Genomic DNA, 17,192 nt, shown 5'->3' with positions numbered 1-17,192 from the left:
AAGGAACCAACTCGGAGTCGGCCTCCACCCGCAGCAGCCGCGGCTCCAACGCAGAGAGCTCCGTGTTCGCCAAGCTGTCCGTCAAAGTGAGCCGCAAAGGAGAGCGAGGCGAGACCCCCGGAGGTGAAGACGAGGCCGCGGCAGACGGACAAAACAGAGACGAGGTCAAGACTCTGACCACGCTGCACTGAAGGGCTCGCGGTCTCCCGAGGGCCGCTTGTAACGCTGTCCGGCTCTCGGTATCCCGACTGAAATATCAACTTCCTGCTGCTGCTGCTGTGTCAGAACAAGGTTTCGCGCTCCCGCTGTTTACTGTCCGTTATAAAATATGAATATGTTTGCATGTAATCGTTATTTGCTTACGTCCACACCGCATTGAGCTGTTCAGACTGGACTATATTTGCATCTCTGACATGAAGCAGAATGATAAACAGTGTTATATTCCAATATATATATATCCTTATTTGTTAGTCCTATTAGTTTCCTTATTAAAATCCAACAGTAAACAAAAATATGCAAAACCTTTATTTTTCAAAGCTGTTTTAAATATATATATATATATTTTTTGAAAGTGTGGTCAATGTAATGTTTGTTTTGATTATCAAATTGTAAACATTTGCAGTAATAAATGCAGATAATGAATGTTTAATTGTGCTCGTTCATCAACTTCCTTTTAATAAAGCCAGGCAACAACAACACTGGACTAAAAAAATACATCGGGTTGTAAAAGAATGATATTTCAGTCGAAGGAGATTAGATTGCTTTATTTAGGCTGCTGTTGTTGACGACTATGTTTCGGTTTTAGGTTTAGCACAGACATATTGCCAATATTTCACATCCAATCTTCCCTGCTTGAATAATAAACAATATTCAAATTAGTTGGTGCTCACAAACACACATTCAGTCACTTCTAATCTAAATACATAAGTAATCCATAGAATATAACATAAGCCAGCAAACAGAGATCTTTGAAATACAAATAGTGTAGATTTATTACATACATTATTTGTAATATTATGTAATAGTAATAAATGTATAATAAATGCATTACAGCTGTATTTGCATATTTGCTGTGTATATGTGCTATAACTGTAAATGTATATGTAATGATGATTATATGAGTACACACAAAGAAATGGTGAAAGCAAAACATGTTAAAAGCAATTCTTACAATATACAACTAAACCACAAGTATCACATTGAAAGAAATGAATCCACCAGCAGAAAAACACAGCCTCTAAATTCATATCATTTACTGTAAAGTCAATAACAATTACTGTTTTGAAATTATTAACATTATATTAATTGAATTAAATTGAAATGATTAACATTATATTCATTTATTTAGAATTATTAACAAACATCTGAAAAAAAAACGTAACCTTAAGTTAGAAATGATTAAATGTAAAATTATTGCTTTACTTTTTTAAGTAATTAGTAAAGTTAAAGGAACCTGCAAGCATTTTATATCTTACTTACACAGGCCTCAGAATCTGCTGCAGATGAAGTTGAGTTTGGTGTTTTCAGGACGGCTGATCCAGCGTTGATCTCCTCCAGACTGAACTGCTCCAGATCTCACTGAGTCTTTACAGTCCTCTTCTGAAGATCCGTTCCTTGGAGCCCAGTTCTGATAACACACAGTCTCTCCACTCACCCAGAACCAGATCCCAACAATACAGGAGTGACGTAAACCCATCCACACCTCAGCAGTAGACGCCAGTTTAACCACGTTCTTCACACGACGCTGAATCTCTTCTGAATGAACCGAGACCAGATCCACATGATTCTGTCTGCAGTATCTCAGAGCTTCAGACCACGTCAGATTCTCTCTGATCACAATCAGTTTATCTGGAAACCAAACCAAGCACAAGCAGAAACTAGAGAGAGACTGATCCAAAACAACATGCAGAACAAACACCGTCCTGTCAGACATCTAGAGTCAACTTTAAGAGATCTGGAGGTGTGTGTTTTGTGAGGATCTACTCACCTTCATGACACACAAAAGGATATTGGTTTGTCACAAGAGTCGTCATTCCATTGTCCCTGAGATTTCTGGTCAACAGCTGTACAGTCTTCATGACCTCCACTATTATTAGGTTCACCAGTTCTCCAGTATCTGAATGAGGAGTTACTCTGATCTGACCACTGCCAGGAGTCTCTGACTCTAAACAGACCGATCCAGATCCATGATCCAGATAATTTATTATCACTAATGAACTGCTCAACCTGTTGATTCTCCTCCTGGTTCCTCACACTGATCAGATCAATGTGATTCTGTCTGCAGTGAGTCTGAGCTTCTGTCCAGTTCTTCTCCTGTTTGACAAGTTCTTTTTTCGCTTCAAAAAAAAAAATATGGGAAAAAAAAAAAAAAAAAGAAAAAAGGCAAATCTTGAATATGTAGCATGAAGTAACATTTTTGAACGCTGATTATTTCAAAACTCTTTTATCCACTACACACGTCTCTCTGGAGATCTTGAGCAGTGTTTGATTTCATGGCTGTGTCTTTGTTGGTCAGTCCTCTTGTCCTGCCTTCATGTTACCATCTAGCATACTCTTTTGTTTAGTCCTTTCTTGTCTGAACGTGTTCCTCATGTTCTCTGCTACCTTTCCTTCTTGTTCGGTCAGTTCATGTATCAATACTGATTGATTACAGTAAATTACCGTAAAAGTAACTTAACTAGTTTACAGTAATACTACTGTAAAGTTACATACTGTAAATTACTGTGAAAGTAATGCAACTAGTACCCTGTAATTTACTGTGCATTTACGGTCAATTATTTACAGTGTAGACTTTTCCTTTTTACTTGTTTCTTAATCTTCTTTGAGCTCTAGGAGGAACTTCAGCAGATAGTCTCTCAGCTGTCTATCTTTGAGCCTCATATCTGCTTGTTGTTTGGACTGTGTTCACTCTTCATTCTGCATTTGAGTCCTTACTCTTAGAATCCCTGACAGCGTTACCTCTGATATAATAAAAATATTATGCATAGATTATTTTCTCTAGGTTATTTTCCCTTTGACAGCATACCTTTTGAATTACAGTTTGCCACTCCATAGCCCATAGTGCGATAATAAAAAAAAATATGAAGACATTTGTACAACATATTGTCTCTATGCAGAAGTATTACATTCAAATTTAGCACATGCTGAAGCTATAAATTAGAGGGTTAATGGAATTTTAAAAAGCTGCACTTACTGTTGTTGCAGATGAAATATTTATTAGAACTACATGGCAAATCCTCAAATTTTCCATATGACATCATGCCACAATCATCTCTGCCTTCAGGTTGTCCAGGAGCCCAGTTCAGATAGAGAGCAGGTTCACCTGAAGACCACCTCCATTCATCACGACCCGTCTTCTGCAGACCAATCCAGATGAGCTGAACACCTCCATCATTCAGACTCTTCTTCATCTCGTTCATGTCGTTCATGTCATCAACGGTGGCCAGATCTGTATATTTCTCTCTGCAGTATCTCTGAGCTTCAGTCCAGTTCTTCCTCTCATTTATAAAGTGATACTGACGCTGAACACATTCAGATACGGAGCAGAGAGCTGCGAAAGAGAGCCTTCGCTTTAATGCTTTTCAGAACATAATCAAACCTGATAAAACTATCAACCATAAATTAAACCACAAACACACTCACCAGAGAGAAGAAGAATGAAATACAGAGTGGGGTCCATTTCTGAGAAAGAAACATATTAAGACCTCAAATATTCTAAATTCTAAATAATCTCCATGTATAGTAAAACATTTCCATAATTATCAAAACACAATTTTAACATCTTAAAATCTAATTCTAGTTAAAGAATTACTTACTTCAGAGGACGTGTGTTTCTTTCTGTAGCTTCAGACTGTGTGATAATCATATCTGCTCTCATCTGTCATTCAGCATCACATCATTTGTTTATTAATCAACCCCAGCCCCACCCCCACCCCTTTCATGTTTTACTTCCTTAATATTTGTCCACATCTTTCCTCTCATTTGCATATTTGACAGCTGTATGGTCAGTATAAATCATCAGTCAATGGTCAAAATTATATACACATGAACATTCAGAATTTATATAAAGACATTGGCTTTGTGTTTCTGTTTTGGGACATTTTTTATCTGGTGCTAAAATCATCAACTGACTGATGAGTTCATTACTGAAGACACTGAGTACTGGTTACTGAGAGCCTTCAAAACACTCTGTTTGAGTCCTCAGTAAAAGAGCTGAGGGAGAAGGAGACCACAGCAGACGAGATGAAGATATGGGTATATGCATTTATTCCCCTGAAGTCAATTTATAATGATAGTAAATATTTGTTGATTGTGATTGGCTGGAATTCAAAATTTTAAAACAAACTGTTACTTTTTAGCATTAATTTTCTGAAAATTCTTATTTTGTCTCATTTCATATTCCTTCGGTGTGCTGTTACTTTTAATTTTAATGTCTCTGTCAGTGATGGACTTCATTATTTTTTTTTCTCATTAGACCGTTCCAGACACGTAGATGCAGCCGCCATGTTGGAACGGTGTATTTGACGTCACTCAGCATAGTGTAGGTTCATACAGAGCCATTCTGTCCAGGATTTTGACATCTTTCGAATATTTATTGATTACTATGGTGAATGACAATATGGCGGACGGCTTACATATTGCAGCCCATATAATCACTGATCTGTGAAGTCAGCGCATCACCACATCTGTCACAAGAAGTTGCAGTTGCTATATCAATCAATCAATCAATCAATCAATCAATCAATCAATCATTTTTATTTATATAGGGCTTTTTAACAACACAGGTTTTGTCATTATAAAGTAGAATAATACAATGATATAATGACAAGATTGAACATTTTGTTATTACATGCAGAAATGGTCTCTGTAATCAATTTGACAATAATCATTAGAAGTTAAGTGTCCCCAACAAAGCAAGCCAGAAGCGACAGTGGCAAGGAACCAAAGCCCCATCCACACAGAATGGAGAAATATGTGTGTGTGTGTGCATCAGGATCTGGTGATCTGTCCACAGATTGCATCTAGGTGTTCTAGTCTCTGATGAACATAATCTCTGTGTGCTGATCCACCATCTAGTCTGGATACAAACTGAGAAACAAAATAAAAAAGAAGCAAGACTAATATCAGCGTAGATGCCACTCTATTTACAATGGCACGAATACATCATGTGTTATGAGTAGTGTTCCCAGTTCCAGTGGATCTAATTAATGCAGCTTAAGAATCCTTTAACGGATTTGAATAATAAAAGTGTATTAGTGTGTTATGTGTAGGCTAGGTTAAAAAAAATGTGTCTTTAATCTAGATTTAAACTGACAGAGTGTGTCTGCCTCCCGAACAGAGTTAGGGAGATTGTTCCAGCGTTTGGGTGCTAGATAGGAAAAGGATCTGCCGCCCGCAGTCGATATTCTAGGTATTGTCAAACAGCCAGAGTTTTGAGAACGCAGCGGACATGCAGGACTATAATGTGATAAGAGCTCGCTCAAGTATTGAGGAGCTAAACCATTCAGGGCTTTATAGGTAGGTGCTATGGAAACAGTCAGTGTGAGACGTGAGCCTAGGACTGCACGCATTGGCTGATCCCACCTGAGAAGCTTTTTATTGTACTATTTGAGCAAAAGAAACCAACTATTGCACAAATATTGTCAGGCTTTAATAATGATTTCAAATTTGAAATTTAATTGTAAGCTTAGTGAATATTTTGGGAGAATTTGATTTTTCCCAATGCAACAAGATAGGAGCTGCACTTGGATGCCCGAGAGTCATTTCCAAGATTGCTGCCGAGCAACATCACTTGTCTTAAAGAGACTTTGTTCAAAAAATAATTTGGACGTATGTCAGGAGTATTCCTGTAACAAAAATCTTACTTCCGGCTTAGTACAAGTTCCGCATAGTTTTTTTTTCAACTGTTGGTCTTCATAACTTATGCTGCATCTTAAAACTGATGTGATTTTTCTATGCCTTATTGTTGTGGATGTCATTGTTTCACCTCCTAGGGACCAGACTGATGAGAACTACTGTGGCTAAGGGTATGTGCTCTGATACAGTGTTAGAATAACATTGAGAATATGTTCCAGTGATGGTTTTCTGTTCATTTGTAACCAGTCTTAGAACCCGAAAAGTAAAAAAGTAGTATACACACCAACAGAGATCAGCATGACATTAAAATATTTGGGTGAATTATCACTTTAACAACCAATCTGGTCTCATAAAAAAATATGTATCTCTGTGCACTTTTCGTGCAACACCACTTTCAAAGAGAAATGTCCACTAAGTGTTACTAAAACGTGAACCCTCACACATTATTACATTGGCATTGGTAAGTATTGGTCTGTTTTATTACGTAGCTTTAGTTACATATCACAGGAAATCTCATATCCAAGAACTGTCGCTAAAAGTTGATGTTAGAAACATGCCCTGCACGAAATCCAACATTAAACCTACCAGATAGTGTTAACAAATGCAACAACGATATCAAAGGGTATTTGTTGATGCAACTAATGAAAAAAAAAACAGCATATGCTGGCTAGGTATGATGCTGGTTTAAGCTGGTTTATTGCTGGTGGAGCAGGTGGTGGAGGAGACTGATGTGGATGCGGAGAGCCAAAGGGCCAGGGTGACACTGAGGCACTGGAGGACCTAGGCAATGCCGTTGGACTGGGGTGGACCCGGAGGGATGGAAGAGCCTGATAGAGCCGGAGGGATGGAGGAACGAGGCGAAGCCGGAAGAGAGAATCGAGATGACAGATGGTCGACGACAGACAAAGGCGGAGCTGAAGGGGTGATGAAGCCTAGCAGAGCTGGTGTACTGATGGACCACGGTGGAGAGGAGGGAGCTAGGAGCCAAGGGAGAGCCAACGGGTCTACGGGCCGATGTGAAGTCCAGGACTCCGGAGGCCGGACGATGAGGCGAGGGATCCTCCACCCATGACTGTGAGACTGGCAGACCCATGGCGAGCACTAGATGGTGAGCTGAGGATGAGCGCAGGGGTTGCTGGAAGACATCAACGGCGGATGGCAAGGGTGGAAAAACTTGGAGCAAAGACACGGGAGGCGGCACTGGCTGCGCGGGCACTGGAGGGAGTGCTCGAGGCGCGGACACTGGAGGGAGCTCTTGGGGAACAGTCTCTGGGGAACTCTGTCGCTCTCTCAGGCGATGGCTCTGTGATCGCAGCTGACTCTGGATATCCGCCAGCGGTGAGCTCAGGCTGTATTGCTGCGTCGTGGTGAAGTGATGGTCTGGGTTCTGGATCAGGAGTGGAGCTGGTGTCGCTGTCCTTGAGCTGAACGGACACAGTCGAATTGCACGACACCAGCACCCACTCGATATAAGCGGCAACGCTCTTTTCGAGGGCTGTCCCCAGACAGCTTCACCTGTGTGGAGGTGTTGAGTCCATGAAAGTGGATCGAGCACAGGAAGCTGTCGGGGTAAGGCAAGTCATTCGCGAGGGCGAGGAAGTACTCTGTGTAGTCCTCGAGAGAGCATTCCCCCTGCTCCAGCTGGAGGATGAGGAAGTTAGGGTCCACAAATGGGGAAAACATTAGGGCAAAAATATAAAAAAGGGGAAAACACGGTGCTATTAACCTTTTCCTGTCAGGGTGTGGTTCAAGAGAGAAGGAGTGCTAGACGAGAATGCTACAAACATAAATCTTTTAATCTCCAAAAAACGAAATAAACAATATCCTTGCAAATAGGCATGCATGCAGGCAAACCATAAACCATACATATAAAAGACAAAGTTGGACCAACTGAATTCAAACAAACTGAACTTAAATACACACAGGAAATCACAAAATTAACTAGACACAGGTGAACACACTAAGGTGATTAACAGAAAGTAGGGCACACAGAGCACATGGGAGAAAACAAAACAACAACAAAAGAGTCCACATGTGTGACACCTCTATTTATTTTGGAAACTGCACTGATGTACTTATTTCTGACTTTAAACTTCGGATATGTGTTAGAAATTATTATATAGAAAATTATTAATTAAGTGATTAATGAAGTTAAAGGAACACAGGCATTTTATAATAAAGTTCTGTTTATCTTTCAGTCTTAGTATCTGCTGCAGATGAAGTTGAGTTTGGTGTTTTCAGGAAGACTGATCCAGCGTGGATCTCCTCCAGACTGAACTGCTCCAGATCTCACTGAGTCTTTACAGTCCTCATCTGAAGATCCGTTCCCTGGAGCCCAGTTCTGATAACACACAGTCTCTCCACTCACCCAGAACCAGGCGTCCAAAATACAGGCATGACGTAAACCCATCCACACCTCAGCAGTAGACGCCAGTTTAACCACGTTCTTCACACGACGCTGAATCTCTTCTGAATGAACCGAGACCAGATCCACATGATTCTGTCTGCAGTATCTCAGAGCTTCAGACCACGTCAGATTCTCTCTGATCACAATCAGTTTATCTGGAAACCAAACCAAGCACAAGCAGAAACTAGAAAGAGACTGATCCAAAACAACATGCAGAACAAACACCGTCCTGTCAGACATCTAGAGTCAACTTTAAGAGATCTGGAGGTGTGTGTTTTGTGAGGATCTACTCACCTTCATGACACACAAAAGGATATTGTTTGTCACAAGAGACGTCAATCCATTGTCCCCGAGATTTCTGATCAACAGCTGTACAGTCTTCATGACCTCCACTATTATTAGGTTCACCAGCTCTCCAGTATCTTAATGAGGAGTTACTCTGATCTGACCACTGCCAGGAGTCTCTGACTCTAAACAGACCGATCCAGATATATGAATCAGATGGTTTATTATCACTAATGAACTGCTCAAGCTGTTGATTCTCCTCCTGGTTCCTCACACTGATCAGATCAATGTGATTATGTCTGCAGTGACTCTGAGCTTCTGTCCAGTTCATCTTCTGATCGACCAAAAACAGTACTGTGTTTGCTTTAGGGAAATAAAGTGAAAAGATTATGTGTGTGTGTATATATGTAGCATAAAGTAACATTTGTAAACATTTATTATTTCAAAACTCTTTTATCCACTGTGTTTCCTGACACGTCTCTCTGTAAATCTTGATTCAGACACAAAGAGCAGTGTTTGATCTCATGGCTCTGTCTTTGCGGGTCACGTGCTTCTCTTGTTCTGCCTCCTCGTTACCAGCTAGCACACTTGCTTGTTTAGTCCTTTCTTGTCCGAATGTAGCATTTCCTGTCACTTTAGTCTGTGTCTAATAAGCTGCTTTATTCCTGTTTATCTTGCTATAGAGTATTCTTAAAATATTCTTTTTAGAATTTGAGGTTTCACTTAATCTTTTCTTAGTTCTTTGCCTTTAGACTTTTCCTTTATACTTGTTCCTTTAGTTTTTCCCTAGCTTTATGTTTCTGTTTTTATTTGACAACTCTAGTCATAGTTTTTCTAGTTCTTGCTTAGTTTTGGTAACCGTCAACCATGACCTCTCTCAGTTATTTCAGTTATCTGTCTTTGAGCCATCCCTGTTTGTTTCTGGACTGTGTTCACTCCTTCTCACCAACTCTTGTCAGCAGTTTTGTAAATCAACCTGTAATCATTCATTCTGCATTTAAGTCCTCACCGATAAATCTCTGACAATAGCTGCTCTGAATAATACTATATGTATGTATTTGATGCATAGATTATTTTCTCTCTATGTGTGATTTTCCTCTTTACAGTGTTTCTTTTTAATTACAGTTTGCCACTTAGTAACGCCATAGTGTGATAATGAAGAATGAAATCATAATTTCTAGAAAATATTATAAACTGACTATGAAATTAGTGGATTAAAAAGCAAGAGTGTTTAGTATTACATTAAAAATGTAGAATACGGTAAAGCTATAAATGAAAGGTTAATGTAGTAAAAAAGCTGCACTTACTGTTGTTGCAGATGAAATGTTTATTAGAACTACATGGCAAATCTTCAAATTTTCCATTTGTCATCATACCACAATCATCTCTGCCTTCAGGTTGTCCAGGTTTCCAGTTCAGATAGAGAGCAGGTTCACCTGAAGACCACCTCCATTCATCACGACCCGTCTTCTGCAGACCAATCCAGACGAGCTGAACACCTCCATCATTCAGACTCTTCTTCATCTCGTTCATGTCGTTCATGTCATCAACGGTGGCCAGATCTGTGTATTTCTCTCTGCAGTATCTCTGAGCTTCAGTCCAGTTCTTCCTCTCATTTATAAAGTGATACTGACGCTGAACACATTCAGATACGGAGCAGAGAGCTGCGAAAGAGAGCCTTCACTTTAATGCTTTTCAGAACATAATCAAACCTGATAAAACTATCAACCATAAATTAAACCACAAACACACTCACCAGAGAGAAGAAGAATGAAATACAGAGTGGGGTCCATTTCTGAGGACACGCTGAAAAAAAATTAAATATTGTCACGTTCACCATGGATAAATACATGATTATGCAATAATAATAATACATTTGAACAATTTTAGCAATATAAACATTATTATCTTTTCTACACTTATTTGTAGAATTATAATCATCTCCTTCCTAACAAAAAATAACATGCAAGTCATTCTTACTTCAGAAGACGGGTGTTTCTGTCTGCAGCTTCAGACTGTGAGATTATTATATCTGCTCTCATTCTTTATTCAGCATCACCTCACTTGTTTATTACTTTATAGCCTCTTTATCACATTCACTTCCTCTATGTCTGTGTATTTGTCTGCTTACATAATTTGCATATTACCGACTGCGTCATTAAGTCAATATGAATATGGTCCATGATCCAAAAATGATATACATATGAACATAAGGTACATCATGACATTCAGAAGTAAACACCTGGTTCAGTATTATTGGTGGGCTGTGTGTTCAGTCTGAGATTGTGTTTCTGATGCTGAAACCATAAACTCACTAGCTGATGAGAATGATGAGTTTGTTAATGAAGACAAGTTACTGTGAAAGCATTTTAAACCCGCCATCCTAAACTCAAATTAAAACAACCACAAAGAAAGAGCAGACACCAATGGTAGGAAGGAGGAGACCACAGCAGACTCTGGCCTGCATTGAAGTGGATATATTGTGCATTCATTCCCCTGAAATCCATATATAATGTTAGTAAATATTGTAATAATAACTGAAATAGTAACATCATTCCATGTCTTGTTTTCTCTTATACCTGATGGTGATTAGCTGGAATAATACTGTACATTAAAGCATTGTTGCTTTGCAGTATTCTTCTTTTTCTGAAAAAAAAAAAAAAAAAAGTTTTGTTTAATACGCCTGCTGTTTACTCAATTTTTTTTTTTTTTCAGAAAATATGAATATTTGCATGTAAACACATCCTCATTTATTTGCTTAAGTCCACACCACATTTGTTCAGGCTGGGTTACATTTACATCTCTGACGTAAAACGGGAAAACAAATGTCAAGCATTGCAATAAATAATGCACAGTTCCCTCTATGTTAGTACAAGTTATCAAAATTATTTGTTTTCTAAATTTTGGAACATATAGTTTCATTCCTTATTGGTGTTTTATGAAATGAGATTGTTTGTGCAGGTGTTTCTTTGAGCCAATGTTTTTGATGCATTATACTGTGAGTAGCACAAAGGATGCTTCATAATTTACACCTAACCTTATAAGAATTTCATGATTAATACACGAAAATCAATACAGCCGACACAGAAATAGTTACAACAGTAAACCAAGATACTTAAAACACAAATACATTTAATAAGCCTTACAACATACACTTCAATTACATTTACTATGACAAAATAATACATGATACCCCTTGACCCCTTAAAAAGAAAAATTATCAGAAATCAAAAAAAGTTTATCAAAATGATGTCATGATTCTATAATTAGTACATAAACAAGCACACACATACAAATAGAATGCGAAAGCAAAACATGCATGATTTTAAACTAAATATTCTCAAAAGTTTTGACGCTTTACAAAGTAGTGTTTAAAAACAACAATTACTGCTTTCAGATACATCTTACATGAAGGTCTGTCTATCTTTCAGTCTTAGTATCTGCTGCAGATGAAGTTGAGTTTGGTGTTTTCAGGACGGCTGATCCAGCGTTGATCTCCTCCAGACTGAACTGCTCCAGATCTCACTGAGACTTCACAGTCCTCTTCTGAAGATCCGTTCCTTGGAGCCCAGTTCTGATAACACACAGTCTCTCCATTCACCCAGAACCAGATCCCAACAATACAGGAGTGACGTAAACCCATCCACACCTCAGCAGTAGACGCCAGTTTAACCACGTTCTTCACAAGACGCTGAATCTCTTCTGAATGAACCGAGACCAGATCCACATGATTCTGTCTGCAGTATCTCAGAGCTTCAGACCACGTCAGATTCTCTCTGATCACAATCAGTTTATCTGGAAACCAAACCAAGCACAAGCAGAAACTAGAGAGAGACTGATCCAAAACAACATGCAGAACAAACACCGTCCTGTCAGACATCTAGAGTCAACTTTAAGAGATCTGGAGGTGTGTGTTTTGTGAGGATCTACTCACCTTCATGACACACAAAAGGATATTGTTTGTCACAAGAGACGTCAATCCATTGTCCCTGAGATTTCTGATCAACAGCTGTACAGTCTTCATGACCTCCACTATTATTAGGTTCACCAGTTCTCCAGTATCTGAATGAGGAGTTACTCTGATCTGACCACTGCCAGGAGTCTCTGAACAGACCGATCCAGATCCGTGATCCAGATAAATTATTATCACTAATGAACTGCTCAATCTGTTGATTCTCGTTCTGGTTCCTCACACTGATCAGATCAATGTGATTCTGTCTGCAGTAACTTTGAGCTTCTGTCCAGTTCATCGTCTGATTGATGAAGACAGGTCCTGTGTTTGCTTTAAGAAAACACATAAAACAGATTCATGAATCAGTTTGTTCATTATTCTTGTGCTGATTCATGGTTTTACAAATGAACAGGAGCAGGCAGAAACCCGCTGAAAGACTAATCATGTGCTGAATGTATCACACTGCTCACAGTGTTTAGTTTATCTGGATCTATCATAACTCCATTTCTAATGTTTTAATTTGTTCAAACATCTATTTAAAACAGGCTAATTTCTGAAAAAGAAATCAGGTGATTATGTCTAAAACTAAATTTCTGAATTTACATTTTTGTAATATAGGTGAAAGCTCATGCCATAAATTTTGTCACTTTGTAGTAAGAAATGAATTAAGTACCGATAAGTACAGTGCAGTTTCTAAAAAAAATGAACACTAGAGGCAGTAAAGTTCTAACACCTAGAGAGTTTTGATTAATAATAAAGAGTTTTGCTTAATAATAGTTAAACAGCATAATTAATTGAAGAATATCATATTATAACTTCAAAACAATATTAATATGCTGGGAGATTTGAAAACTGATGCTTTTGAACTTTAGCATCACACATATTTACACGAGGAGCTCTAGTTTAAATCCTGAGTAACTACAGTTTGACAAAACAGTTCAAATCTGCATAAAGGTATGTTGAAATGGCACAGTTGCATCAACAAATGTCTTTTGATATCAGTTTTGCGGGTAGGTTTAGGGTTGGATTTGGTGTAGGCTGTATTTCCAATAAGACGGTGCATTAACTTTTAGCCACAGTCCACGAATATTTGAATTCTTGACCCCAAACCTTTGACTGATCACCTGCTCAGGTGTTTCTCATCAGACAGGTTATTTAAGCTGCTTACCTACCCCCACGTCCTGATATCGCTGAGTCCTATGTGTTCCTGGGTCTACATATTTTGTTGACCCTGGAACAACATTTTAATCCAACAATAAATCTTTTACCATATCTCTACACTTAAACCTTACACACGAGACATGGCTTAAATCAGATTTAATGATAGATGAATGATACTGATGTACACTAATTGTAAACTTAAACTTCACGAAAACTATAAACTGGTTCTTTGAATCTGACTGGTTAACTACAATGTTAATTACAATTGATGGATTCTTTCAGATCCATCAATGTCTCTCTTAATTGTGTAGTCCCACCTGTCTCCAACTGGTTGTTTCCCTTGTGGCAACTTTGTGAGGGTGAAAGGTTTGTTTTCCTCAAGAGATTTCATCTCCCTGTCCATTGCACTCTTCCATTGCATTGAGGTGGTTGATGTAATGGCTTCTTGATAAGTCCTTGGTGCATCACATACTGCTCTACAACAAACGTCTATGAACGTTTGCAGCTTTTTTCTTAAGTAATGCAACAGTTACTTTCCCTGGTAATTAGTTACTTTAAAATGAGTTAACTCAATTACTATTTGTGAGAAGTAACTAGTAACTAATTAATTTTTTGAAGTAATGTGCCCAAAATTGCTGAGAACAAAACTAAAGACAGAAACAAAACTAAAGACAAACTTCAGCTTCAGTAAAAGCTTGGCAAAACATATTGTACTTTGGTTCGATCCCTTGAATTAAAGCTTAAAGTCTGCACCTCCGTTTCATCTTGATTGTTTAATTTCAGTTCTATTCTGGTGGCTTGCAGACATCAAATTATTAAAACCTGTGTGTGTCCACAAACTATATTACCGTTTTAAATATAACGAAAAAGAAAACCCTCACATTTGTTACTAAATCTTGGACACGGTTTTAATAATATTTGACTAAAGGGTGAAGATGTTGATTTCCTAGACCAGATACTTTTGGTTCCTGTTATACGTCTGTTTCTCAATTAAATAATTGTTATTAATGAATTAGTCATTCGTTCGTCAAATTGTCATTTCCAAACAAACATTGGTTAGTCGTTATAGAAAACGGCTTGAAGTTGTCTATATTTATGACAAGATTTAAAAGTACAACCAATTACTATTGTGTCAAAATTGGGTACAGCATATGTCGGGGTAAAATGTTTGATCCAGCCCTAATAAAAGACCTGAACAATGTTGAACACGCTACTGTAATCTGATTACTTTTGAAAGTAACAGAGTAATTTAATGTGTTATATTTTTCCATATAATGATTATAGTTACAAGCCAAGGTCTCTATACGTTACAACTGTCGTGTTACATTGCTGACAGATGCAACTACTATAAAATATACAGGTAACAGGTGCAAGCATAGACAGAGTTTCTATTTAGGCTATAACTAAACTGATCACTGAACCCACCCATCTCCACCCCCTGGACCTGGAGGGCCTACTGTGCTCACCAATCCTCTCATTATAACACATGAATTGTAACCATTACGAAAGATTCGTTATGCGTATATTTATTGTGTTATGATAGAGATTTGTGAGATCGTGATGAACTAAGAAGCAGGTCTACCTGTCACTTAATGAAATAAAAGTCCAGGAAACATAGAGAACTCAGGAAACAAGATATGACATTAAACAGATGGGACTCGTGGAACTAAATGAACCTAAACAAGAGCAAAAAGATCAGAAAGATAAAATTTGGGCCCAGGAAGAAGGAAAACACAAAGACAAAGGAAACAGGTCTCACAGGACCTCCAGCAGGATAAAAAATAAAAATAAGAATAAAAATAAAAATAAATATATTTGTGTAAAGATGCACTCACTGTTATCGGATGAACTGCAGATGAAAATCAGTGACTTAATACATTCTTCATCATGCCATTGTCTATTTGTCATCATAGCACATTCTTCATTATAACGATTTGGTTGTCCAGGAGCCCAGTTCAGATAGAGAGCAGGTTCACCTGAAGACCACCTCCATTCATCACGACTCGTCTTCTGAAGACCAATCCAGACGAACTGAACACCTCCATCATTCAGACTCTTCTTCATCTCGTTCATGTCGTTCATGTCATCAACGGTGGCCAGATCTGTGTATTTCTCTCTGCAGTGTCTCTGAGCTTCAGTCCAGTTCTTCTCCTCATTTATAAAGTGATACTGACGCTGAACACATTCAGATACGGAGCAGAGAGCTGCGAAAGAGAGCCTTCGCTTTAATGCTTTTCAGAACATAATCAAACCTGATAAAACTATCAACCATAAATTAAACCACAAACACACTCACCAGCGAGAAGAAGAATGAAATACAGAGTGGGGTCCATTTCTGAGGAAGAACCATTAAAAAATGTTGAAATATGAAACAAACATATAAATCAGATAACGTTACCATTTTATAGTCTAATTCTAGTTCAATAATAAACGTGTGTAATCCTTACTCTAGAGGTCATGTGTTTCTGTCCTCGGTCTGTTGTTTCTGTCTGCAGCTTTAAACAAACTGATTATTATATCTGCTCTCAGTTTACTTCCTTTACTGTATGTTTGTGTATTTCTGTTTCTCATTACACTACTTTCCATACCTGTTTCTAAAATATGAATATGTTTGCATGTAAACACATCCTCATTCATTTGCTTATGTCCACACCACATTCAGGCTGGACTATCTTTACATTTCTGATCTCAAAACGAAGCATCATTAGTGAGGGATATTATTTTCAGTAGAAACCAATGAGGTTGTGATTATTAAAGTTACTTCAGGTGTGTTCAAGAGTGGACTGGGACAGAGATGTATGTGGCATCCTTCTTAGTTAAGAATATGTCCAGCTTCATCCGGTGTCTAGAAGAGGAAACATGGCTTCACAGATGGTCGGTAAGAGCAGTCTGAGTCAGAAAATGTCTCTCGTTCTTTCCTGAAGTCTCTCTGGCTCTCGGGGAGTAAACCCTGCTCTAAACGCAGTGAGACGTTCACAAGGATCCTTGCAAAGATTTTTACTTCTATCCAGATTGCTTGGTGGCTATCATCTCACATCTGTCTGTTTCTTTTGTTTTTGTAAAGGAGCACTTTGGTGGCATCTTGAGAAAGAGTATTGTTTGGAATGGTTAGTCAGCTAATTTTGCAGGCATCATCAGATGCTTTTTAGATCTCTGGTAAAACATGATTATGATCGCAATGTAGACATTCGCATCCATTTATGGCCACACCACGTTTAGACATTCAGGCTGGACTATATTTTCATCTCTGACATGAAACATTAGCATAAACAGATCCATTACAGATATGTTCAAAACTTTTTTTTTGTCTTTTAGCATGGTTTAAATCATATCTATCTGACCGCTATCAGTTTGTAGCATTAAATGAGGAGGTATCATATCAATCACAAGTGAAATATGGAGTTCCTCAAGGCTCAGTGCTAGGACCATTACTTTTCAACCTGTACATGTTACCTCTGGGAGATATTATCAGGAGTCATGGTGTTAGCTTTCACTGCTATGCTGATGATACTCAGCTCTATATTTCAGCGC

At 38.3% G+C, this 17,192-nt stretch overlaps 3 protein-coding genes and 1 pseudogene across 3 annotated transcripts in view; 1 reads left to right on the top strand and 3 right to left on the bottom strand.

The window, feature by feature from the left end:
- The window catches only part of ltb4r (leukotriene B4 receptor), a gene marked incomplete at its 5' end in the record, with an annotated part of 4,530 nt that extends 3,883 nt beyond the window's left edge, over window positions 1–647 (top strand). Inside the window, 1 exon segment of the mRNA XM_043245571.1 lies at window positions 1–647. This exon segment is cut by the window's left edge and continues 175 nt beyond it. Within this exon segment, the coding sequence (XP_043101506.1) occupies window positions 1–191 (191 nt within the window).
- Window positions 648–749: 102 nt separating this feature from the next.
- LOC122349013 lies at window positions 750–16,195 on the bottom strand (annotated as a pseudogene).
- LOC122349001 (macrophage mannose receptor 1-like) lies at window positions 7,632–11,205 on the bottom strand. Its single transcript, XM_043244923.1, has 5 exons — window positions 10,529–11,205; window positions 10,305–10,354; window positions 9,856–10,212; window positions 8,558–8,911; window positions 7,632–8,418 (listed from the first exon to the last, which is right to left on the bottom strand). Exons 1-5 carry the CDS (start codon window positions 10,588–10,590, stop codon window positions 8,057–8,059), a joined length of 1,185 nt encoding a protein of 394 aa, XP_043100858.1. The 5' UTR covers window positions 10,591–11,205; the 3' UTR covers window positions 7,632–8,056.
- On the bottom strand, window positions 11,598–16,200 carry LOC122349011 (macrophage mannose receptor 1-like). Its single transcript, XM_043244932.1, has 5 exons — window positions 16,109–16,200; window positions 15,958–15,996; window positions 15,497–15,865; window positions 12,483–12,830; window positions 11,598–12,343 (listed from the first exon to the last, which is right to left on the bottom strand). The coding sequence occupies exons 2-5, from the start codon at window positions 15,992–15,994 to the stop codon at window positions 11,982–11,984; spliced, it is 1,116 nt and encodes a 371-aa protein (XP_043100867.1). The 5' UTR covers window positions 15,995–15,996; window positions 16,109–16,200; the 3' UTR covers window positions 11,598–11,981.
- Window positions 16,201–17,192: the final 992 nt, after the last annotated feature.

This window comes from Puntigrus tetrazona, chromosome 7 (genome assembly GCF_018831695.1).
Source record: "Puntigrus tetrazona isolate hp1 chromosome 7, ASM1883169v1, whole genome shotgun sequence".
NCBI classification, from domain to species: Eukaryota; Metazoa; Chordata; class Actinopteri; order Cypriniformes; family Cyprinidae; genus Puntigrus; species Puntigrus tetrazona.
This window is presented reverse-complemented; position numbering and strand designations above follow the sequence as displayed.